Source organism: Rissa tridactyla, chromosome 7 (genome assembly GCF_028500815.1).
Source record: "Rissa tridactyla isolate bRisTri1 chromosome 7, bRisTri1.patW.cur.20221130, whole genome shotgun sequence".
NCBI lineage: Eukaryota > Metazoa > Chordata > Aves > Charadriiformes > Laridae > Rissa > Rissa tridactyla.
This window is the reverse complement of record NC_071472.1, coordinates 40,079,537-40,104,104: the sequence shown is the minus strand read 5'-3', so window position 1 is coordinate 40,104,104 and position 24,568 is coordinate 40,079,537. Positions and strand designations below refer to the sequence as shown.

Genomic DNA, 24,568 nt, shown 5'->3' with positions numbered 1-24,568 from the left:
CAGCCATTTATAAAGAATGGCAAACTCCTTACATACTAGCCTCTTTCAGCTAGCCCCAGTGACAGCTTCAACATAAAGCAAGTTTTTTGGTTTTTTTTTTTATTGAAAATGTAGAAACAAGATGTTTTGGAAATTTAATGACATTTTTTTTGAGAAACACACCAAAACCCCTTTTACAGTTAGCTTAATATCATCAATAAATCCTATCCAAAAGATACCTAAAGCAAAAGCACAGTTTGGAAATACCTAACCAGCTCTGGTGCCTCATCTGCAGGAGAGAAGGGAAACCTCCTACTTTGCCTCAAAACCACTTAAAGGTTGAACTTGTTTCAACCTACTGCCTCCATACTAGTAACACAAGGAGCCCTCAGAGCTTTGATCCTGGGGAATGCACCTCAAAAAAGGCTGCTCCCTCTTTTATTTTTTGCTCGCCTAAGGAAAGAAATATTCCATACAAGAAGTAACACTGCGTTCCCATATAGCACATGATGTACCATGACCGAGCTCCTTCTTTACCCGCAGAGAGAGACGGAAGGCCCCGGCAGCTGGGGAAGGAGACCCTGCATCTGCTCAGGCTCTAAATGGAAAAAGTAATTCTCGGTCCCTGTCATCCGACACCTCTTGCCATCATTACATTTGCTTTGTATTTTAAATAGAACATTGTTAATGAACATACTTTCCATTACTCAATGCAATTGACCATTTAACTCCTTGGGAGCACGGCTAAATCCCCAGAGAAAGGTCAAGCTGATCTTTGGTATGCAACACGAGACACAGCGACCAGCACCGTGGAGCAGGCACCCTACAAAACCAAGGTGGAAATGTCAGAATGATTGAGGAGAGGTAGTCACTGAACCCAAGAACGTAATTCTGCTCTTGGCACAGGCTGTACTCATTAAGAGCAAGCCACCACCACATATATGAGCATAGACATCTCCACAGCTGTTTCTGCCAGGCCAGGGATAGCCAAGAAGGCCCTCCAAAGAGGGGGATTTGTATGCACTGAGCAGGATGGGTTTCACAGCGGGGATCTGCAAAGGGAGCAGTGCCCCCCGTCTAGCAATGCTCGAGGGTCTGGATCCTCAGCTAGCAAAAGAGAGGTTTTGTGCTACTCACGGTGCTTTGCATTGGAGATATCCCAGACCCACATGGGCTTGCACAGCCGTCCACAGTATCAACACCACCAAAGAGACCATCGGGCACAGGCTCCCATCCCCATAGCCCCACTCACATTACAGGTGCTTTCCTCTACATGCAGGAGTTAGTTGAGTGTCAAAACCATTGACACTGCACTCTTAAAAGGAACAACTGTTTCTGCACTTCATCAATGTTCTTCCTAGTCTTGGCCTAGATTTTAATTTATTTTAGAAGAACGGTCTCCAGCCAGTGGTTGGTGCAGTTCAGTGAAGAAACAGAGATCAGATGAACAGAACGGGGCATTTATCCAGGACAACAAAGCACAGCAGTCAGGCGTGCCTGATGTGTCAGGAGTGAGTTACTGGTCTTACAGCACCTGAGTGTTGTACACAGCACGCTCCACCCACTGCCCCAAGCTCCTTTGGGCAAGGGTTGTTCAGACATGACTCCTCACAACGCTCTCTGGGTAGCCTTCTTTTCTCACTCCTAGGAGCTGCTAAACACTGGTCATTTATCCTTCCCACCTACAGACTAAGAAACCAAGGAAGCACAACAACAGCCGCATCACTCTTCCCTAGAGCAAGAAGGAACAGAAAGTGCACTAATTGACCCTAACACTGTGTATACTCACTGACACATCACAGCAGCAGACCAAGGCTCTGAAGATTTGTCATCTATTTGGAGACATCTCCAACACTTTAACACAATAGCAATATATGTGTTATAGCAATTATTTCCTACTACTGAGGTGCCTGACATCACTATATAACATCACCTGGGTCCTTCACACAGATCTGCTAGCCCCAACCCTCATACCATGATGGTTTCCTATGCTCTTGTTGCAGAAGACGCGCATATCCTAAACTGGGTATTCTTCAAGAAACAACACAACCATTGTGTGTGTTAACATGCCATGTACACCAGGGGAAACTGGGGATGGGCATTTTATGCACACTCCTTAGGCTATTCCACTCCTCAGCTCTATCGATTCAGAGACACAAAAACAAAACAAGTTTTCTCTTTTATCTTTCCAAATATCAGCTCTCCAGACTGTTTTCTCAGCAAGGCATTTTCTTTGGCTCTTTGTGAGACAAAAACGGATCCATTTTTTACTCCATGCTATACTGAACACTACCATTTTTCAGATTGTTCGCCTCCATGCAAATGACAGTACTTATTAACTGCCTCATTAGTTTAAAAAGTGGTTTCAATTCAGAGTTTCTCATCTGTAACATTCCTGTATATCGGAAAAGCTAAGTTTGTTTTTAGAAGACAACAAATAAAACACCTCTGCATTTGTTTAACTTACAAGGTTTCCTCTGGTCTGTTGCTTAGTCATTAAGGAACATATCTGATCTTCTGAACAAGGGTTGATGTTATCACTGTATCTCTTGCACACCACTGAGGGAATAAAAAACAGCAATTAGTTGAACCCACATAGGCCATGCCACACATTGCAAGAACACATTTTCAGAAGAGCGGGACTTATCTACCTTCTTGGCAAGTTTGCTAAGGTTGTGAAACAAGCCATGCAAGGAAGACAGGCCAGTATCTACACAAACTCAGAGTACAGCCCTACAATTTGTTCAGCGAATGCCTTTATCTGCCTTTTATATTCACAACCTGCTGCTCTGATCTATGTTACTTGAAAATTAAGCATATTTTTAATGGTCTGCATCTGATTTACGTAGGACAACAGCTCTGATCAAGAGACAAACTTTGCCGAAATTTTGAATTCTTCATAGCCATCTTTGAGAACTTTTATCTTGTGCCACATGCTAAAGTGAACACAGACTAATGAACACCTGAGTAGCTGAAGTTTCCTTCTTTGGTACCAGACTTAACAAATTCTCCCTGTAGAGGAAACCAGGACTTCAGTCTGTAACTTCCATCTTTACTGGGAGTGCTCCCTGAAACAGCTGCTCTTCTTGAGTTTTGGTAAAAGTGAGTTTGAAATAATTTACTGAGCAACTCATACAGTCCTGCTCCAAATCGTGCTGAAAATGGCTGACAGCTATCCAACTAACAAAGACGTGCCAGCACAGACTTCAGGCCAGCATCCTAGATTGGCAGTTGAAGTTTCACGTTAAAAGACCTGGGAAAACAAAATCTTGTCCCATGGTGAGAGATCACCTGCCACCATCATCTTCAGGCCCGCTAAGCCACATTCTCAGCTCATGAGACTCATACATTTGACTCCCACATCCCTTTGCTTGCTGATACTCAGCTATTGCTGGACCTCATATGCAGGTCCTGGAGGGCTGTGGCATCTCTCTGGTGCTCCAAGGCACACGCTGAAGGAGCTGGCTCTCCTGGTAGTGGTGTGCCTATATGCCACATGTGGTCAGAGAGCGAAAGCGCAATTGTGGTGCTTCACCAGGAATGAGAGCTGGTCACCAGAGGCCTGTGCCCTAAGGAGGCCCACTTGAAGGCACGGACATCAGCTGCAGCCCGTCTCTCTGTCACATCGTCTTGCACCCACATGACTAACACTGTGTGACCCCACGCAAAGGCACACTAAGGAGAGTCACATATCAAGGGAGAAGTAAGCTGAGAGCTCTGTGTCTTATTCCAGCTTGCCCTGCACTATAATGCCAACATAAAAAAGTTGGATGAAGAACGTGCAGGTCCCCTGATGGGCAGACGTGTTACATTGGCAACTGGGTTATTCTAGAAAGAAGACAGCACATAAGCTTTAAATAACCTACTCAGAAAACAAACCTCTCAGCTATTCATATCAGACATGAATAGTTGGACACACTCTTTGCAATACAGACTGAAAGTCTTAAAAGGGGATAAAGTGCTTTGTGAGAGGGGTCAGTGCCGTCCCTTGCTCTGTTTTCAAAACTTCTGGTCAGATTCTGCAGCTTGGCTTTACAGACGGTATCATCATCACATGTAGCAAGACAGAGGAATACACATAACCATAACTCTTTTAACAGGAGTCTCTATTATCCAAATACATAGACAGCCATCTGGCAGAAAGCACCTTCAGGGCTTATACATGGTGTTTACCAGCTGTCAGAGGATCTCTTTTGAATGACAGATCAGCCAAGATGAACATACCTATAAGCAGTTCTTCCACTGCAGATTTGTACCTTGGATATCAAAAATTACTTAAGAGCCAAGTACATGCCAATGGCACAGGAAAAGCTCTGGGGAAAATTAGGAAATTTGCATCCAAGGGCTGCATCAACTGGTAGTTTTCCACACTAAGCTGTCTGTTATCAAAACGAAATCCAACACACCTAGCCCTGGAGAACGTTCTTCCACAGCAACAGATGCTGCTGGAGACATAATAAGACTAATAATGCCCCAGCTCAGGAACACACATGGAAAGACGTAGGTGACTTATTTGACAGAAAAAAATGCATGCCCACTGACTTGGTGTCTTTACATCATGCTGGCAACAATTCTAATATGAGAGGGGTGGATATTGTTAGTGCTGGGTATGACTGGGGGATACAGTGTTTACCAGTGTAACACAGAGATCTCTAGCAGTTTGGAGTCTCAAATGAAAGAGTCCACCACTAACCACACAATACGAGAGGAGGAGAGCTACTAATTTGGGAAAATTTACACCCAATAACATGGGGCAAACCATATCCCTCTCCTGAGCCATCTGTAACAGAGGTCAGGAAGGATGGACAGGCCATTTACTGGTATGGGAGATGACCATAACAAAGAGAAAGCATCACCATGAAGAGGGGGAAAATCAGAATTAGAGACTCATGCTATGACTATGCCCACAGGAGGAATGGAGGTGCAGGGTCCAGACTGTGCTAGGAAGGGGTGCACCGCTGTCACTTCACCCTGGCTATGCTGTGTCTCTGTAAAGTCCCATTAGGCTGCTGTAAGAAAAGCACAATCCCAAACTAGAATCAGCATCTAGAAGGAGGCCAACAACACATTTGCACTCTCTGCCCTTCTGCAGTATTTATTTCTACTCTGTTTTTTGCAAGCACACAAGCATGTGCAACAAAAATATCATTGATTTTAATATCCGATTTTTTACAATCACCCTTCTTTCCCAAAAACCTGTTTGTTATGAAAAATGTCAATCTGTTTGCTGCTGTCTGTTTGAGGCATTTCCTGATCCCAGGAACTGATACTTGAAGCCTGGACAAAGTTTGCTTTTCTGTGGCTTAGGGCAGGATCTACCACCTCTCAGCTCCCTTATCACTTTACCCTGTGCGTGGGTGATGGGAGATGTCCTGCCAGATCTTCTTGCTGCAACAAAGACACAAAGACTGTAAACTGGGTGACCAGGGCATCCCTGGGAATGCAAATGTCCCTCTCAGCCTCCTGCCTGCTAACAGACACGAGACCAAGGTGCTGAGCTCACCCAGGAGCCTATGCCAGCCCGAGGAGGGCACCCCCTAGGAGGCTCTACCTGAAGGGACCCTGTAAGCATGCCCAAATCTTACCTCTGGGCACCCAGACTCAGTAATTCCTACCAAACTCTGTCTTACTTCTTTCCTCTCAACTGCCCCTGTGTGCTTCCCACCTGCCTGCTCCGATATGAGATCAGACTCCCAAATGAAAAATTAGTACAACTTTTCAGGCTGCAACTGGTTTTGTAACGCAGGTGCTTCTGGCTGTAACTACAAGCAGCCAGACTGCTCTCTGCAATTGACAGTGTGTCACACTGAAAACACATTCACTCCTTGAGAGACAAGACTCCTTTCAGGCAGGCCCATCTATAGGAATAAACTATTCCTGTAGTGCCATCTTCTGGCTTATGGTGTAGGAACACTATAGCTGAAAATGGGACTGATCAAAAGAAAGATAATTTTTTTTATCTGTCACAAAACATTACGACAGGTTTAGACTATGGATCAATATACAGAAACACCCAAACGACGGGAATTCTCTCAACTATGTAAAATTCACCTCCCAGTAAAGTATTAGTTTTAAAATTACAAGATTTTGAAAAAATATCTTCTGGGCCGATCTGCTTTGCGTTTTGCGCCATTGCAATCTGCTTTTCAGGTTTGGGTTTTTTTTAATTATTTCTCAACAAACATCAAGGCTCAAAACTCACTGTTTGCTTACAATTTTTGTGCCATCTCATGCCTCCGGAAGGTAATGCCTGAAGGTTCCCCAACACCACGTGAGGAGCGAGGAAAATCCCATCCATGGGGATTGCATATTGTTTTAACCCAGTCCCCATCACAGTGACAACTGGTAACATCCATTTTCTAGCCAAGCTTGTATCTCAGGGTTTTGTTGGTAAAGGAAGTAGATAGGAGCGCCCTTCTCAGTGAAAGATGCCCATTTACAGCTCAAAACTTTTCCAAATGGCTGAGTCAGGAGAGTACTATCCATCAGGGCTGTGCCCCATGTGGGATGGCGGCCACAGGAGCGAAGGGAGGGTGGGCTACGAGCAGGCTGTTACATCTGCATCCTTTCCCCCACATCCAGTGGCTCTCTCTTCCTGCAAGGAATGCTCTCTCCGTGGTTTGGAAAGCCCCTGCTTTCCATAATAATCATAAAAATCCTTATTTAGGGAAGCAGCCCTCAAAAAAAAAAAAAAAAAGAGTGCTAAAAGACTTTGGTGTGCAGTTTCTTCTGCAAATTAACCGCCACCGCCACCGGGAGGCCGTGGGGCGGTAGTTTTCTCCCGATGCCGCGAAAACGGCCCCTGAGGGGAAGGAAGCTCGGGTACCCGTGTGTGTGTGTCCCGCCCCGGGTCCCTCGCCAGGTCTGGGGGCGCCAGGCCCCCCAAAAGCCGGTCTGCCGAGCCGGGGAGGTGTGACAGCCCCGGCCCTGAGGGGGGCGGACGGAGCGGCGGCCGAGGCGGGAGCGGTGACGCCCCGCGCCAGGGCCCCAACCACCCCTGAGCGCACCATCCCTCCGTTCCGGCGGCCGCCCGCGTCCCCCCTCCCCTCTGTAATGTGATTTCAAAGCTACATTAGAAAAACAATAGTAACACAGATATTTCATCATAATCCTGTTGTAAGCGCAGATGTATTAGAGGGGATTTGTAACCGCAGGGAGGCGGGAGCAGGGCCGACTGCAGGGCTGCGCGAGAGAGGCTCCGGCCAGCCGAAACCCCCGCCTCGACACACGGGGCGAGGAGAGGCGCAACGCCGACGGACCCGAGAAGCCGCCCGCTAAGCGACCCGGAAAGAAAACAATCACTACAAAAATAATAATAATAACACGTCCAGCCCATATGCCTCTCAGCGCGGCCCCGTGACGGCGCGATGACCGCACCGCCCCCGCCCGCCGCGGCTTTGAAGGCCGCTGCCGCCCCGCCCGCCCTGTCCCGCCGCGGCGCAAGATGGCGGCGCGGCTGCTCCGCCTGCGAGGCTTGCTGCGGGCCGCCGGCCCCCGGCCCTTCTCTGCCCAGGCCAGGTTAGCGTTCGTTAGATGGTGGGCATCGCCGGGGCTGGGGGTGCCGGGCGGCTGCGTCTCGGGGCCCCGCCGCGGCGCGCCGTGAGGGCGGGCGGGCGCCCCCGCGCCTGGGCGCGTTGAGGTGTCTGTGTGTGTTTGCCTGCGTGGGGCTGGGGGTGTGCGTTCTCATGGGCTGTGTGTGCTATATGCACACATAGATATACACAAATATACACAGGTGCGAACATGCACCACATATATATATATCTGGAGGGGTATGGATGCGTGCTCTGTGTGTGTGTATCGGGAAGGTGATAGGCACAGGCGTGTATGTGTATATAGGCGTGGGTCTATACCTGTGCGCCTACGCCCCCATCGCAGGAGGCTGCTGGGGTCTGGGTGAGTGGCCTGGGCCCGGCAGGTCCGGGAGCTCCCCCTGGGCCCGGGATGCCGCCGAGTCCCCGGTGTCCGCCAGGCCCGAGAACCCCCGCGCGTCGTCGTGACGGGCTCGACCTTTGCCCCAGTTGCCGCCGGCGCTCGGGGGACGCCGAGTCCCGCGGTGGCGGCAGGTGACGGGGCCGGGCGCGTCCTTGCCTGAGCACCCTGATCACCCCTGGGGCCCTGTGCGCCATGGGGTTGTGAGCCGCAGTGGGACAGAAGGGTGGTCTTCAGCAGAGCTCGCCGTCATCGTAAACAGCGTTAAAAATAAGGTGGAGGTTCTGGGGGAGTCACTGTGTGCCTAGCGCGGGAGGGCTGTGTTTGAGGGTACAAAATGCCAAACAAGCAAGTTGCAGTAGCCTGTTTCTTCCAAATATCACTAAACAGAGTCTGTGTTTCAGATCTTAATGTGTTTCAGGCATTTAATCCTTTGCACCAGGAAGAGTGTGAGTTATGTCACAGTCATGGAGTAAATAACTGCAGGCTCAGCTCTGTGGGACTAAGCACAATTACGGTGCTGTGCTGGGAAACTGAGGAGAGATGAGCAAAATAGCTTGAGAAGGAACAGCAAATGCCTTTTCCGTTTAGCATAGCTCGGCTCTTTATTTATAATTTCACATGTTTTGTGGCAATAAAATAAAAGCAAGTCAAAGAACCTAGTGCACAAATGTAAGAAGTGAATTTTTGTTTTCAGCACTGAAGCAAACCCTTCCCTGTTATTTTGTAATTATACTTTACTTGTGTGGTTTCAACTGCTGACATCTACCACTGTTTCAGATTTATTTTTTTTTTGTTAAAGAAGCATTTTATTTGTATGTATCTTTTTACCAGAGTTTTGGGAGGATTAGCCTTCCTGTACAACAAAAATACTGGAAGTTCGAAGGAATTAGAAAGTATTGTTTTCAAGGTTAGAACTATGCAAATATATGTGATAATGCAGAGTGTAGTACAGCCCTCAGTGCGTGCAAATCTGTGTTGTATTTGCTTTTATTTTGAGTGCGTGAACCTTCACTGTCATGGATTTGTGATCTTGAGACTTTTGGGGGCACGTACACAATGAAAAAAACACACAAAAAAGTTTACTTGTTCAACAAGTTACCCCCTCAGTTTAAATTGAGCTGAATTGCATTTTGGAGGCGGTGCGGCAGGGAGAAAAGCAGTGATGAGTTTTATCAACTGTAATGAACAGAACTTTATCCTTTGACCTATGTGTGTATTATTATTGTTTTTAATTTATTTGAAGCATTAAGGACGAACCGATCTTGTCTTACCTCCTTTCACAGCCCAGTGAAGTACAGTGTGCGTTACATCTTTATATTTATTGTAGGTATCCGTTGGAGCTAACAGTGTGGTAGCCTTGGGATGTGAACTATGTTTAACATCACAGGTGTTTCCTTTTTCTTAAAAAGGTTATGTAAATGATGGGTCTCTGTGTCCTCACAGATGCTTTCACTTGTCTTTTTTAGTCCTCTGCAAACTGAACAGCATGGCACAAAGCGCCCAGAACCATCCTCTGCTAAGAGTTTGGTTGATATAGGCACTCGGAGGATCTTCTCATCAGATCATGATATCTTCAGGGAGAGTGCCAGGAAGTTCTTTCAGGAAGAAGTGCTGCCTTTTCACGCTGAGTAAGATACCTCTTAAACATTCTAGTTTGCCAAACAATATGCATTTTTCCACCAAAATGCTTTTTGGAGTGTTATGCTTGATATGACAGGATAAACAGGATACTTGCTTTCATTTACAAGCTTTCTATTTCAAATTTACTGTATTAAAACAAACCTGCCTATGAAAATCATACATGAAGAAAAATCACACGTAATTAAAATTTGCTGCATTTTTTGAGCTCCAGTGTAGGCAATCTGGCATCCTTGTCTTAGGCCTATAAGCAGACAAATGGAGTTTACAGAGTTGCAGTGAAAGTATCCCTGCTTATAGGTATTAACTCTTGACGCTGATGTCTTGGGCGTAGAGTTAGGGAGACAGTTCAGTTCCCACACTATTGAACTGCTGTCATCCAAAATAGCATTGACAGTGTGTCTAGGTTACATTGCAGTAGATTTTGTAAATACATTACACATGGGATGGTAAACTGGATTACGTATTGCCAAGAAAATTGCACAAAATATCTTTGTTTAAATTTCTGTCTTTTTTGCTTCTGTGGGAATATGTGTGGTCTTCCGCACAGAGTAGAAGTGTCGTACTTCCATTGGACTAGAGCTGGAGGGTGTTTTTTGCCCTTATTTTAGCTGATTCCAATCATGTTATAGTTGGGAAAGAAAATAAGTGAACTCAGAATATGTTTTTGAACAGAAAGCGTTAAGCTGCAGTAGTGTCTTAAGCAATTTTTACTTTAGTTGAAAAACATTCCTACAAAAACACTGGGGGGTGGCGAAGGGCTTATTCTGAAATCCTGCTGCTAGATGAGTTCCCTGGTGTAGCTCACAGTGTGCATCCACAAACAGTTGAGATGGCACAATTGAGTGGGTGGGGTGTTGTGGCTCTGGGGCAGAAATGAGCAGCAGGAGGCAATGGAAACAGCTTACATCAGGCTTGTTGCCAACTATTTTTTCATCCTCAAACCATAACCTCAAAGTAGTATGCTTTTCCACCGTACAGTCATAATCTGTCCACAAAACCAGATATTTTCCCTCATCTCTTGTTGGAATGACTTCTAGTGCAGGTTTGTGAACAGGCTCTGGCTCTGCTGGAGGTTACTGAGGATCCTGTTCGCTAGCTTGCTGACACAATGATTTCCTAGAGAGCCTGGAACAAGTTGGACTTGTGTTCTTGGTTCACTTCAGCGACCTTTGAACCATTCTGTTCTCACACCTTTTAAGTAAACAAGGAGGCTTCAGGCAGAGTATATTAATAGGCTGGGCTGATGTGGAGAGACAGCTGTGGCACCAGTGAATGCAATTGTGGATTATTGCGAGGAGAAGCTTTGGTGATGGGTGAAGTAGAGCCTGGAATGGGTGGGATGTTCTAGCAAAGCAGCAGCCATGACAAATAAACAGTAGCACATGGGGGTTTTAATGCATGACTCTGTTCTTGTGTTCATTTTGCAGATGGGAGAAGGACGGCCAGGTGAGCAGGGAGCTCTGGCAAAAGGCTGGACAGCAGGGTTTGCTGGGTGTTGCTATTGCTGAAAAACATGGAGGCATCGGAGCAGATATTCTCTCTTCAGCCGTGGTCTGGGAGGAGCAGTAAGTACTAGACGCTTCAGGAACAATTTCAGTGATATTATCAAGAGATTTTTTTCCATAAGATGTCCTCATTATGGAATATGTTTGCTTACAGAAAATGGTGTTATCTTCTTCAGGGAAAGCATAGTTTAGATGCATGTAAATCCCTCTTAAGCATTATGGATGGTTATTTAAGTAACAAATGTCATAGTGCTCCACTGTTAGGACTCTGTGGCTGGGGGAAGCATTTTCATTAGGCTGATACGCTACATACCCATTTGGCCGTGAAAGTACATTCTATAAATAACAGTACAAGTGCCACAAGCTCAGATTGTGGGAGACTTCTGTGTGGTGGGGCTTTCTTCATTGTTGGGTCTATGTTGTAACGGTGTAAAGTTCAATATTTAGATCTCTGTAGTACTTCTATGAACACCTTTTTTTTCCCACTCCTCAAGGATGTATGTTAACTGTACGGGCCCAGGATTCAGCCTTCATTCAGATATAGTCATGCCCTACATTGCAAACTATGGCTCTGAAGAACAGATTAAACGCTTTATCCCTGAAATGGTTGCAGGCAAGTGTATTGGAGCTATTGCCATGACAGAACCCGGGGCTGGCAGGTAAGCTAAATACTGAAACGATGGTCTTAACATTATGTGTTCTCTATTGACTTGTCAGTGAAAAAAATTCTGAGCCTTCTGGTTATATAGTCGTTTTAGTGACGAGACAATATCCTAGATTAGGTAGGAACTCAAAAAACCTGTTACATATAGATTACTTTATTACAGCTTTGTCATTTATGGATATTCGCTCAGAATCCATTTCTGTATTGTCTCACTGTGGGCAAATACACTTTCTATTTGCTTTTATAGTCTGAGTTTATAGTTACAAACTTGCTTGTGGTATGAACATACTTTTAATATGAAATGTAGTAAGGAGAAAATTACATGCTTTGGTAAAGAGGGCTTGGCATTATTATTAGCTCTTGTGAAACAGAACACCTTATTTTCTTTGCCCTGAGTCCTTTCCAACAGAGGAATGTCCCTCCTTGCCCATCATTATTGAAGGGCAGACAGTGCATGTTTGGAGTAGACACAGCTGATCTGCCCGGTTTCCCAAACAGAGAGAGACAGGTGAAGAGCAAAACCTGTTGGTGTCATAATTCTACAAATGGTAGATGTTGCCAGTGGCTTTTTACAGAGCCTCCTGATCAGGGGTGAGCCTGCTTAGAGGATGTCGTTTTGTCTGGCGTTTGTCATCCAAGGCATATTGGCGTAAGGGGATGCTGACCCATTGGTGTCAGTGCTTGTATTTCACCACTTTCTACAAGCAGATATGTTAAAATGGGACCTTGTGTTCTTGTACAGTTGCATAGGTTTATCATCCCTTCCCACAACGTGCTTGTGGTTTCTGTGTTATGCTCTAAGCTATTTCACCGTATTTCACTATCCTCCTATGCGTTTTCACTGAGCCCATATCTGGGTGGTGTAAAATCCACCTCATTTTACTGGGTAGAATTAAAGATACAAATTGCAGCTTCTGAAATGGTTTCTTGAAGGACCTTTTGTATTTCATTTTAGTGACTTGCAGGGAATACGAACATATGCGAAAAAAGATGGAAGTGATTGGATTCTTAATGGGAGTAAGGTAAGTGAACAAGATGTGTATACCACTCATAGGCTTTGGGAACTGAATGCATTTGGGCAGTGAAGGATGTACATCAGCATTAGTATCTCCCCCAGTCCTTTCACTTTTGTTTTTTTGTGGGTTATGTTGTGGGGTTTTTTTCCCCAGTTACTATCTCATTTCTGTTGCTGTCAATTTATGGATGGGCTTGAATAGGTTCTTTTTATATCTTTAAAATAACCTTATCAAAAGGCCTATTTTCCCTTAAGCTGGGAAGAAAAGGGGGGGGGGTGGGGAGAAGAAAGAAGTCCTGCATAGTATGAACTGGACCAGGGCTGGTTTTTTAGTGCTGAGGTTGAACAACAAAATATATATACTACTACTGTAGTGGCCCGAGTAAAACCTTGTGTGACCACAATGCAAGCCGTGGAATCTGTATTCATGAGCCTGCTGGTCATCATGTTGGCAGTATAAAACCCAACTGCATCAGATGCTCTGTGCGTGTTGTCAAGCTGTTGCAAAGCTGACAGTGTTAACCTCTTCTTTCATTGCCATTGTAAAAAAGCAAGAAGGCAGAAGTAGCGCTCAAATGGAAGTGTGGGTTCAACAGGGTGGTGTGTGGTTTGTTTTTTTTTTTTTAAAGCTATGAGAAGTCTTTATCTTCTTTCTCCCCCCATTGCTCTGTACTCGTGCTGATAACATGGTACTGAGAGAGACTTCTGACCTTAGCAGAACTTGTGCAAGCAGGGAATGTGAGAATGTGTGCAAGCAAACATGCAGGTAGAGGTGTTCAAAAGGATACTTGATTATGCTGCGCAGCTGAAGCCAAGCAGGACAGATAGCTCGTTTCTTTTGCTGGAGTTAAGATGGGTCACTTTGGCAGGTTCATGAGTCGTTCTACAGGATTATAGTAAGCAGTTACGACAAGAAGCAGTTCATAGTTTTGCATGTTATACCTTGCTAATTTAATTTCTAGGAAGGAGAACCTCTGTGTTCATTTGAGACCAAATTCCTTCTTTATGATGGGACAGACAAAAGAAACTGATCTGTGCGTTCTTGAACTTCACACTTCTGACCCACACAATACTTCTCAAACTAATTCCTACTTTAATAGACCTCGTTCCAAAACACTTAATTCAGACAGCTTAAAGCTTAAAATTCTTCTGGACACTTAAACCTTACCTTTCAGTTCACCTGTGAAAACATCAGTGCAAGTTTTCTTTATGCTGCTTGAAGGTCTTTTCTAACATCTATCCACCCAGCTCGTTGGTTTTGTTACAGGTATTCATCACTAATGGTTGGATGAGTGATGTGGTGATCGTGGTTGCGGTTACAAACCGGGAGGCCCGATCTCCTGCTCATGGAATCAGCCTTTTTCTGGTGGAAAATGGAACAAAAGGTTTCATCAAAGGACGCAAGCTGAACAAAATTGGCCTGAAAGCTCAAGTGAGTTCATACAACCCCTAACATGTAATAGACTTGGAAGAAGTCTAAAACCACTTAATGCCTGCCATTAGCTAAATAAATAAAAAATGGAACTGTGGTGCTATTCTAGGTCTTAGGCTTTAGAGCACAAATGATATACATGCAAAGTATGTATGCTGAGTGTGCCTATGGAAGTTTGAAGCCTGTGATGTCCAGGGAGAAGCCGAGGAAGCTCGTTTCGTTCACACTGAAGGAGCCTGGAAGAACAGGATCTTATCCATGTCTTTAGCTACCTAATGGTTGGCTGTAGAAATGGAGCCAGATTCTTCTTAAAGGAGCGCAGTGAAAGGGAGAGTGGCAAGGGACACCAGTTACATTAAGGAAAATCCTAAGTAGGTGTTAAGAAAAAAAAAATTCACCACAAAAGTAATCAGATACTGGAAGAAGGTCCCAGAGAGTTTGTGGAGCCTTCAGCTTTAGAGCCTTGGAAAGCACAATTGGACGAGGCCCTCAGCTGCTTGCTTGGCTGGAGCTACTTTGAGTAGGAGATGAATTGGATGACCTCTGGAAGACCTTGCAACCTAAATGATTCTCTGATTTCAAGTTAAAGTGTACAGTAGCATGAAAAAAATGGGGCAAAAAAAGTGGGGTGAAGAGACGAGAATGTCAGGCTATGAACTGTTGCATTTAAAATCCTTTTAGGACACAGCAGAGCTGTTTTTCGAAGATGTGCGGTTGCCAGCCGGTGCCTTGCTTGGAAAAGAGAACAAAGGGTTCTATTATCTGATGGCAGAGCTCCCTCAGGTAAGAGGAATGTGAGGGTTTGTAGGAAGAATACAGAGACAATTTTTGTCATGGCAAGATCTGTCTTAGTCTTGAAGATTACGTTTCGTGGGGAGCCACCTTGGGCTCAGAACTGGGATGTCTGTAGGCAACATTGTGTTGATACTGCTGCTTTTTAACTGAAGAACACAGTACCTAGTGCTAAAAGTGCTGTTCTTTGGGCATTGGTAAAAATGCTGATATCCCACCAGCTCAAAGACAGATCCCTTCGTCAACAGCCCAGCTATTGAGGAACCTGAGGGTAGTGTATTTAAAAGAAAGTATCACGGTTTTCTTGTATACTTCTACCATGAAACCACTTTGCTTAGTGAATTAAATATAGCTTGGAGGGCTCCGATGCATTTGGCATTCTATTTAAAGAAACAAGCAAGCACTGCTGTTCTAGCTCTTCTACCGATAGAAACATACTAAAGATATAAGGAACTCTTTCTTTGTCCATATAACAAAATACCCTGCTAGTGGAAATAACAGTTTGTGAGCTAGTTTACGAAGTTTGGGAATTATTGGGGAGGACAAAGAAACAAAGAGGTTTTTTAAAATGTGACTGTGCTTTGTCAAAACTATGACTTTGTATTTGCCTCATCTGGAAGGAATCATGTTTATTTAATTTTATACTGTGAATGAATACGAAACCTCATCAAAGGAAATCTTTTACTGCTTTAAAGAAATAGATGCACTCCTGAACAGGTTCAACATGATGCATCAGATGATTTCAGTGGTGCTAGAAGTATTTCTGTACTTAGTTTCTCTTTTTCAACATGTCACGAGGAAGGAAAAAACAGCCAGGGTTTTGTAGTAGGTTTTGTTTTTTTCTAGAAGTGTCCTGTTGAAATTTTTAAATACAGTTGTTGTTCAAACTGAGCGGTGAAGACCAGTAATTGAAACAGAAGTTGATGTGAATGTTTTGGTCAGTAAGAGTTGTGTGGTTCATTTGTAGCTATTTTTTGTGTCATTGTGATAGAACATCACCCCATCAAAGACTTACAAGTGAGCTTCAGGCAGCAAGGTGTTTGTCCCACTCATTGATTTCAGTAATGCAGTGTGTCTGGTTTGATACTTAGTGGGACTTCTGTCCCCCTCCCTTAGTGAACAACACTGACCATCTGTGTCCCAATTGTGCATCTGATATGGAGAAATGTAGGACTAATTCAACTGGATTCTGTAATTTGTGTTTCAAAAGGAAAGACTGCTCATTGCTGATATGGCTCTTGCCAGTTGTGAATTCATGTTTGAAGAAACAAGGAATTATGTGAAGCAAAGAAAAGCTTTTGGGAAGACAATTGCACACTTGCAGGTGAGTTTGAACTGGGAGACTTGTGTATGTATTCCAGTGTGCATTTGCTTTACATCTGTGCATGTGAAATAGTGAGCAAATGAAAATCACTGGGCTGTTTTCAAAGGACTGTTTGCACAGGTTTCACTGTTGGACTGTGGCTGTTTGCCTCCATACCCATCGTTCATTTTTGAAAAACAAAAATAATAAACCCCAACATGACAAAAGTCTTTATGTATGTATTTTACAATTCTGTTACTTCCCAGCAGTGCTGTTTTTGGAAGTGAAATATGCAAGCAGAAACTATACTGGCGTTTTGCTGCTGATGAAGAAAAATTACCTGGTTGCCCTTAGGCTTGTGTTTTACTGTCGGAGGGCCCTAATCACAGGGTCTGTTACACCTGCACGTATTTCTGTATCTGCCTGGAATCCTGCAGACTGCAGAAGAGCTTGGGACATGTGCAGGTGCTGCGTTCCTCTGCACATTATGCATTGCAGACAAATGAACTTTGAGGCTGATGCTGGTGGGGGTTCCCAGGCAGTGACCTTGCTGCCTGAATGCCCACGGAGGTGCTTGTGTTCAGCTTTATGGACATTGTAATGAGATTCCTCAGCTAGCAGCTAGCCGGGTGTTTAAGTGAATGTAGATAAAACTGTTGGGTCATTCTCTGAGCATATCTCACTCCTGACAGTGGTAGTTAATTGTATTTTGAGACATTTATGCCTGCGCTCTTTAGTTGCAGTCATAAAACAGATGTTGGTTTCCGCAGTGTTGCGTTGTTACAGTTTTCGTGAAAACCACATTAGTTGTTGGGGCTGAAGCAGACCAAGCTCCTGCATGTTTGGTTTATAGGATAGAAATGACTCATGCGTTAGAGGATGTTGGCTGCCTCTTTTTTTTTTTTTTAATATACTTTTGAGATAATTAAAAATCCATTTCTAAATCTTGAGACTTCCTTTGTCAAAACCAAATCTTTAGTTGTTAATAGCAGCAGAATTGGGCCCTTTAGAGGCTGGAATGCTAGGTATCTTTCAGGAAATTATGATCTTTATCTCTTTTTAAAGCTAACAGTGACAAATCCGTAATTACAGATAGAATTTACTTCATAAACTTCATAAAGTGTATTATTTTTGCCAAAATAATCCATTCTTGCATACCTTTTCAGTTTCCTTTTTGTTGCTGATGGCTAGAATGTGCATATAATCAAAAATCCTTTCTGAAGAGCTCTCCCTTGCTTAATTAATTTAGTCATGCCACAGTCCAGTGTTTGAAATTAAATCTTTTCTTTGTAATAGTAGACCGGCCCGTTATATTTATTGTCAAGGGAAGCAAGAAGACTTATTTTTTTATATTCCATTTTAGGACTGTGAGATTAGAAAAAGCTTTTGTTACTGGGTGGTGTTTTAACAGCTCCCTACCAGAATTACAAGAAGATGGTTGACCACTTGCCTGGTCTGGTTTTACATAACTGTAGCAATGGGTTTCACCTCTTCTATCTAGAAACTTGGAATTCCAACGCGGCAGACCTCAGTGTTGAAAAATTTTCTGACAGTCTAAAATTTTCCTTTGTGTCTCTTTGCATGTTAATTAAACTCTGAAGAACTGAATGCATAGAAAAAGCATTCAACAGATGATAAAATGATATTTATTGGGGAAATAAGTGGCTCTACGATGTCAAAGGATGTTCCCCCACAAGAGGGAGCTGAGAGTGGCAGAGCACCCAATGCCTCTGCTCTCTAGGAATTTGTTTTTAGGCTCTTGAGGTTTTTCACTTAAGGTCATGTTTTGAGTTGACCTTGTGAAGTAAAGGGCAGTAATTTCCTCTAATAAGATTGGTAAAGACATAATTGTATGGAAAGTAAGCTGTCTTCTGGTGTAAAGAGCCAAAGTATTTTGAAATAGTGATTTCTAACAGAAATCCTTTCAGAAAATGCTCCATTTTCTACTTCAAATATCACTTAAAAACTGTACTACTTCTTTCTTTCCTCTGCCTCCTCTGTCCACTTCCAAAATAAGACTGTACAGCACAAGTTGGCAGAAATGAAAACACAGATTTGCGTGGGCCGAGCTTTTATGGACAACTGTTTGCAGCTGCATGCAGATAAACGTCTGGACTCCTCCACAGCTTCTATGGCAAAGTATTGGTATGCAGTTAAAGTCATTTGGAAGTGTTACTTGCATGATCTCGACAGGAGTCTAATGATAAAAACACAGAACTGTTCAGATGCAATGAAAAGATAAAATTACTGCCTGATTAATAATAACATTGCCAGCTTCTAGTAGAGACCACTAGGTTTAACTTTAATCATGTAGTCAGCAGAAATCTTAGTTAGGTTAAAAACCAGTGCTGGTTAAACAGATCAATTTCAAAATAATAGTGTACTTTTAAAAACAGGCTTCCATTAGTAACAAGATCAAGACTCAGCTTTAGCTTCAAGTAAAAGTGAGTAATTCAATGGTATTTAGGTAAATATTTACCATTACTGTAGCAAATTGTAGTTGGGTGGGTTTTTTTTGGGCAGGATGTTTGGTTTTGTTTTTTTTAAAGGGGGGATGTTTGGTTTTTTAAAAGTGCAGGTTTATTTGAAGCCTGTATGATACTTTTTAGTTAATGTTACTTAGCGATAGCTGTTTGACCCAGCCAGTTTTTGAAGCTCTCTGGTTTTGGGAGGGAATAGTTGGCTACAGCTGTTGCTGCAACTGAGACTAAATGGTGCTTTCCTTTATTGGCCAGAACTCCTCCTCCTCTCCCCGTACTCGGTGGTGTTATCTGTTAACTTAGGCTTAACCAGAGAATGCTGGATGAGTAGAAGCCTCTAAGATAGTGGCACATGAATTTGTATAGTTTTGCTTTGCTTGCAAAGATGGGATGAAAAAAAAACACATCAGACATGAACAAATAATTTTATGCAAGATGCACAGGTTTACAGATTCTAGCCTTTTAAAAATAAGCGTAGAGGAAATGAGCGGAGAACACTAAGGGAATCCAGAGAAAATATTTACAATGAAAGGAAGGGTTTTGATTGAGTGCTGTTCCTGGCACTGATTATGTAGAAGTACCAGGTACATGAGCAGAGGCATTCGATTCTGAGGAGGAGGAAACAACTAGTGCCGGCTCAGACTGACTTCCTCAACACATTTCCCAAAGTGAGGCATTTGAAACTCCCCCACCCTCCCACAGTTTAGCACCACAATTTGTTGTGGATTCCCCCTTTCCCTAGTGGAGTCCCAGTGACTCCCTTCCATAAAACTTATCTTGCATGGTCTAGAAAAAGCTTCAATGTAGAATTGCTTTATTCCTTAGTGTTTCAGGAGACTATCTCCAGTTAATTTTGCTTCAAACTTCTGTATAGTCGATGATTTGAGTTAGAGCTTTGAAGGATTTTAAAACAGTTTGTGCATCTCTCTCCTAATATCTGATGAAAGGTCTGTAGATTTTATTTTTGTGGTGACAGGTTGTATTATATACCTAAATCAATTTGAAAATATATTTAGGGAAGACAGTTGCAGTAACTTGCCACTGCAGACTTAAAGTTGGTATAGCAAACTATACGGATTTAATTGGATGAGGGGATTGTCTGGAGAAATGGAGAGGCGTGGTTTGGGGAAAAGGACTCTTACATTCCTCCATGAGAAGCAATTGACTTGAATCATCACTTTCTTTCCTTCTGGTACCACTCTGAAAGTTGGGTGCTTAGAAAGTGGGTTTTTTTCCATGTCTTTTAACTTTAGCTTGAGCTTCTAGTGCAGTTAAAATCTTATTTGGCAGTTAAATCCATGTTTTCCAGTGAGCAATTCTGCTTAAGAATTACAGTATTTTTTTAGCGTTGAGAACTATAAAATCTATTAAGGAAAATGAATTATCCCCAGGTGATGGCTAAACTCAAAGAGCATCCTGGTGTGTTGCTAGTGGGGGAGGTGGGAAGCCTGTGGTGCTGTTAGTTTTTGACAAGGCTCAGGGATTTGGTAAGAAAAGAGTCTATATCAGCCTGCTTTACAAAAGAAATCTCTTGGCCTGTAAGAAAGGTGAAGAAGCTTGTCTGTTTTGAAAGCTTTCCTTCTCTGAGAGCTCTTCCATAAGGAGAACAAAGATTTAATACATTAAATTGAACGGTATTTATTTACCGACCATGTAAGAAGAAAAAAGTCCCTCAGAATATAAAGTATTTTAAGGGCCGGCATTTAAGATAAGTTAGAGAGAGTAAAAGGTTTGGTTATATTTTTGTCTTGCTAACTTATCTGTATCTCTAGTAATGTTGCACAGCATAACATCTTTCTGAAAACAAATTTCTTTTTGGCCGTTTAAGGTCTTCTGATCTCCAAAACAGCATAGCCACTCAGTGTGTGCAACTGCACGGAGGATGGGGATACATGTGGGAGTATCCAATTGCAAAGTAAGTGTAACATTTCAGACTTGAACGGTGAAAGATTTCCACCAAAGTAAAATGAGGCATTTCCTTTACGTCTGCTTGTCAGTTATTTTGTGTTAGTTCTGATTTACTGTTCCTTTTCTCATCATGTTTATTGAAAGGCAATCTACTGTACAGAGGTCTGCAGGAAGGCTTTGTTTTGATTCTCCAAATAACTCATAAGCTGTGGAGCAGTTACTGTCTGTTATTTCACGAAATAGAAGTTGCTTTTCTAGAAGAAAATGTTAACTGAAAAAACAAAGAAGCAATATAAGAATAAAAATGAGGGGAGCTAGTTTGAACGTGTAATCTGAAATTAAATGCATACGTATGAAGGAAAGAAAACATGTTGGTCAGCCTAAATCTTGTGTAATACCACAAGATAACAAATTGCCTAATCAAGAGCATGACTGGCTACGTTCAGCTTTTTTACACCTTTTTAAATGGAAGAGCGAAGAGATTTTTATGTAGAAAGAGGAATTTGCCATTCCCAATTTTTTGCCTACTTTGAAGTTTATGGAGTTTTTATGTATTTTCTTGTGTATTATCTCTGAAGATGTATTTCCTTTTGTGTACATGCCATACTAAATGGAGGTTTTGGTGCTGTTTTTATTATAAAAAAAAAGGGTAATCTGGTAGTAGAAATAGCAAGAACACGACTGCTGTGCAGTTGTCATAAGCAGATAAATTAATTTTTTTAACTGAGTAGGCTTAGATTTTTTTTTTTTAAATTCTAAATACAATAACAGTGTGAAATGTTGCTTTAAAATAACTTTCCTGCATGTTTTAATGGCTGTAATTTGTGAGTGTGCTGCACCCTATCTTACTAAATAGGAAGGCCAGCAAGCCCAGTTCAGGGTGTCCTAGAACCGCTGCTTATCTGTGCATGCGGTAGTTGTCCGTACAGGGTTTTATTATCCCCATGGTTCAGCAACATGCGTGTTTCCAGAGAATGCCGCATTGCTCCTGGGCTGCTCTCTGTATAACGAAGCAGAATTAAGATGGAAAAAGCACACTGTCATCGTCCTGTGTGCCATCACCAGCTGTGCGTGTACTGGTGCTGGTTCCAGCGTGAGGATGGAAATGGTTTGGCTGGATGTGGCTTTTCGGCTGCTGGCCCACATGTAGCAGGTGTCGGTAGAAGGCTGTAGCCAGCTGATGTGAAACCAGTCAACGCTTTCTTTACCTGCCAAGGTGTTTGAGTCCCACCTCAAAGAAAGAGCTGACAGCACCGTTACCAGTCCTCTTGACAGGATCACCATTAGAGCATTAGAGCAAATTACTGTGATAACTATCAGTTTGGCTCTGCAGAAGTTGTTGTTTTTTTTTTTTTTTTCACAACAAGGAGGCACCTGGGTCTTGCAGTTCACGCAGGCTGTGCTGCGGTGCAGGATGTGCGTGGTGGGCGAGCGGGGGCTTCGGTGTCCAGAGCTGAGTTGGTGCTCAGGGGTGTGAGGAAAGGGGAAACAAAAACGGGGGGAGGAGAAGGGGAAAAGGTAGGAATCTGGTTTTATAGAACTTAATTTTATTCTGGTTTAATAAGGGGGGATAGTGGAGACTTTACAATGTAAACAAAAAAAACAGGGAAGAGATACTAACCAAATCCCTAGTTTGGCCCAGTACCTTGGAAAGATGAAATATTTTTGGTAGTTGAAACCTCTTTGAAAATGTGAACCTCTTCAAAAATGGGAATATCAAGGGATCTTCAAAGATAAAAGTTGATATCTTTTTCTTTTGATTATGTGTCCATTCTGAGGAGTTGTTTTTTAATCTTGCCTTGTTTTATTATTCTTTTTTCTCCTCAGAGCTTTTGTGGATGCCCGTGTTCAGCCAATCTATGGCGGTACCAATGAAATAATGAAAGAACTTATTGCTAGAGACATTGTCAGTGACAAGTAGGGCAGATGCTTACTCCTTTGGAGAGTCTCCCAGAATCCTTTTGTATTAATATATGGCATAAAATCAGACATCAGAATGTAAGTAAAATGAATGTGGTGTATCATATTCTTTCAAGGAAGTGACACTTAAAAGTAACAACAGTGTATGCATAGGGAGGATATCTAATATTTAATGAACTTTCATTTTAAATATCTTTGGATGACACAGAGTAATTTTCTGGGTGCCAAAAGTTCTGTTAGCGAAAGGCAGTTTTGCATCTGGAACGTTATGGGTAGCTCAGTCTTTCAGACTTGATGCCACTATGTTGAATCCACCCCTCGCTTTTCAGAAACAAGTATCTTCTCTAGGGAAGCCACGTTCTTTACAAATAAACAGAAGTTAAATGTTAATATACCTTCGAATTTGTATTTCCCCTTGACAAGTATCACTGTGTCCAGGTAGAACTTGCCGCCGCTACTGTGCCTCTGCTCGCTGGGCTGGGGGGGAACCTACCACTGGCCGCTATGTTTACATGTAACCCTGAATGCCTTATTTTAATCACTTTGTTCAGACAAACACAATAAAGCATTTCTATGCAATTTAGTGGTTGTCCGTGTTACTTCAAAGCCCGAGGGAGAGCCGGCGCGCTGCCTCTGCCCCTGTGTTCACCTCAGGGCTCTGAGGGGGAGTTTCGGGGAAGGGAAGGTCATGATACTGGTGAGTATTTTCAGGTATTTCCAAGTTGTTATTCCCAATAAACATGCTTAAAAAAAATATATTTTTTTTAATATATAAATTATTTATACAGGCAGGGGGTTCTATCTTCACTCCCCAGGGCGCGGCACTGTGGTGTCCGTCCCCCTCCCGCCTCTTTCCCCTCAGGGCCCCGGCCGCGCCGCGCCCGGCGGAGGCGCGCGCTGGCGGTAGGAGGGCCGTCCCTGCCTCAGGCGCCCGGCCAATGGCGGGGGCCGCCCTCGCGCCGAGCCCCGCCCCCGGGCGCGGCGGATTGGCCATGCTCCGCCCCCCCTGCGCGGGCCGGCCCCGCCCCTCCGCGCTGCGCTTTAGCTGGGCGCGGACTCTTCAACAGCGGCAGAGGGAGCCGCGCCGGGCGCCGCGCCGCGCGGGCTGGAGGCGGCAGCGCCGCTGTGGAGAAGCCGGCGGGCGGAGGCAAGCGCGGGGCTTCGCGGGGTCACCGGAGGCGGGCGGCGGGGCCGGTTCCGGCTCCGCGGTGAGGCGGAGGCGGCGGCGAGGGGGGGGAACCGGGGCCGGGCGGCAGTTGGTTCCCGCGGCGGGAGCGGCTGTGGCGCCGCCGAGCGCTGGTTCGCATGCGCGAGGAGGAGACGCGGGTGGGGGCGGGGCAGGGCGGGGGGGGCCTAACGGTCCGGGCGCGGGGCGGGGCCCGCGGGGCTGAGGCGGGGGTGGCCCGGGCGCGCGGGGCGGGGGGAGCCGCCGGGCCGCGCCCCGCCCCGTGTCCGTCCCCTGCGGGTTCTCCCGTCCTTCCCCGCCGCTTTCCGCCGGCCCGGGCGTGGCTTCTGGCCGCGGTGCTGCCAGGCTGGCCGGGCCCCGCCTTGCCCGGGGGGTCTGCGGGCGCGGGGGGCTCACTCAGCCCCGCCGGAGCGGGTGGGAGGTATTTGTGCTGCCCCGTTCTTTTTACTTTGTTTTCAATATTTAGGTCAGTAGCTGAGTGGAAAAACTTTAGCCTGCGTTTTCATGTGTGATTTTTTTATATATTTTTTTTTTATTTTTTTTTATAATTCCCGGCTTAAACCTTCCCTCTGATAATCAAGCTGAACAGATTGCCACAGATTCCTTTGCCTTTGAGTGACCCAGACCAAGTTGGCTTCCCAGACCACTTACTCGTAAAATTGAATGCTTTAGATAAAGTAGATAGTAAAGCTCTGGAGAGCAGCTTGCATCCAGGTGCGTCCCTCAGCCTTCCTTGATATTTCCTGTGTGGTCTTGAGCAAGTCTTTTAATCCACTCTGTGCATCAGTTCCCTGGTTGCAAAATGCTG

The 24,568-nt window shown here is 44.2% G+C and overlaps 1 protein-coding gene across 1 annotated transcript; it reads left to right on the top strand.

The window, feature by feature from the left end:
- The first annotated feature begins 7,338 nt into the window (after window positions 1-7,338).
- Window positions 7,339-23,157, top strand: ACADL (acyl-CoA dehydrogenase long chain). The gene is made up of 11 exons (XM_054209672.1): window positions 7,339-7,497; window positions 9,381-9,542; window positions 10,983-11,120; window positions 11,555-11,719; window positions 12,680-12,746; window positions 14,007-14,171; window positions 14,853-14,954; window positions 16,174-16,287; window positions 18,284-18,411; window positions 20,575-20,661; window positions 22,482-23,157. The coding sequence occupies exons 1-11, from the start codon at window positions 7,424-7,426 to the stop codon at window positions 22,573-22,575; spliced, it is 1,296 nt and encodes a 431-aa protein (XP_054065647.1). The 5' UTR covers window positions 7,339-7,423; the 3' UTR covers window positions 22,576-23,157.
- The last annotated feature ends 1,411 nt before the right edge of the window (window positions 23,158-24,568 follow it).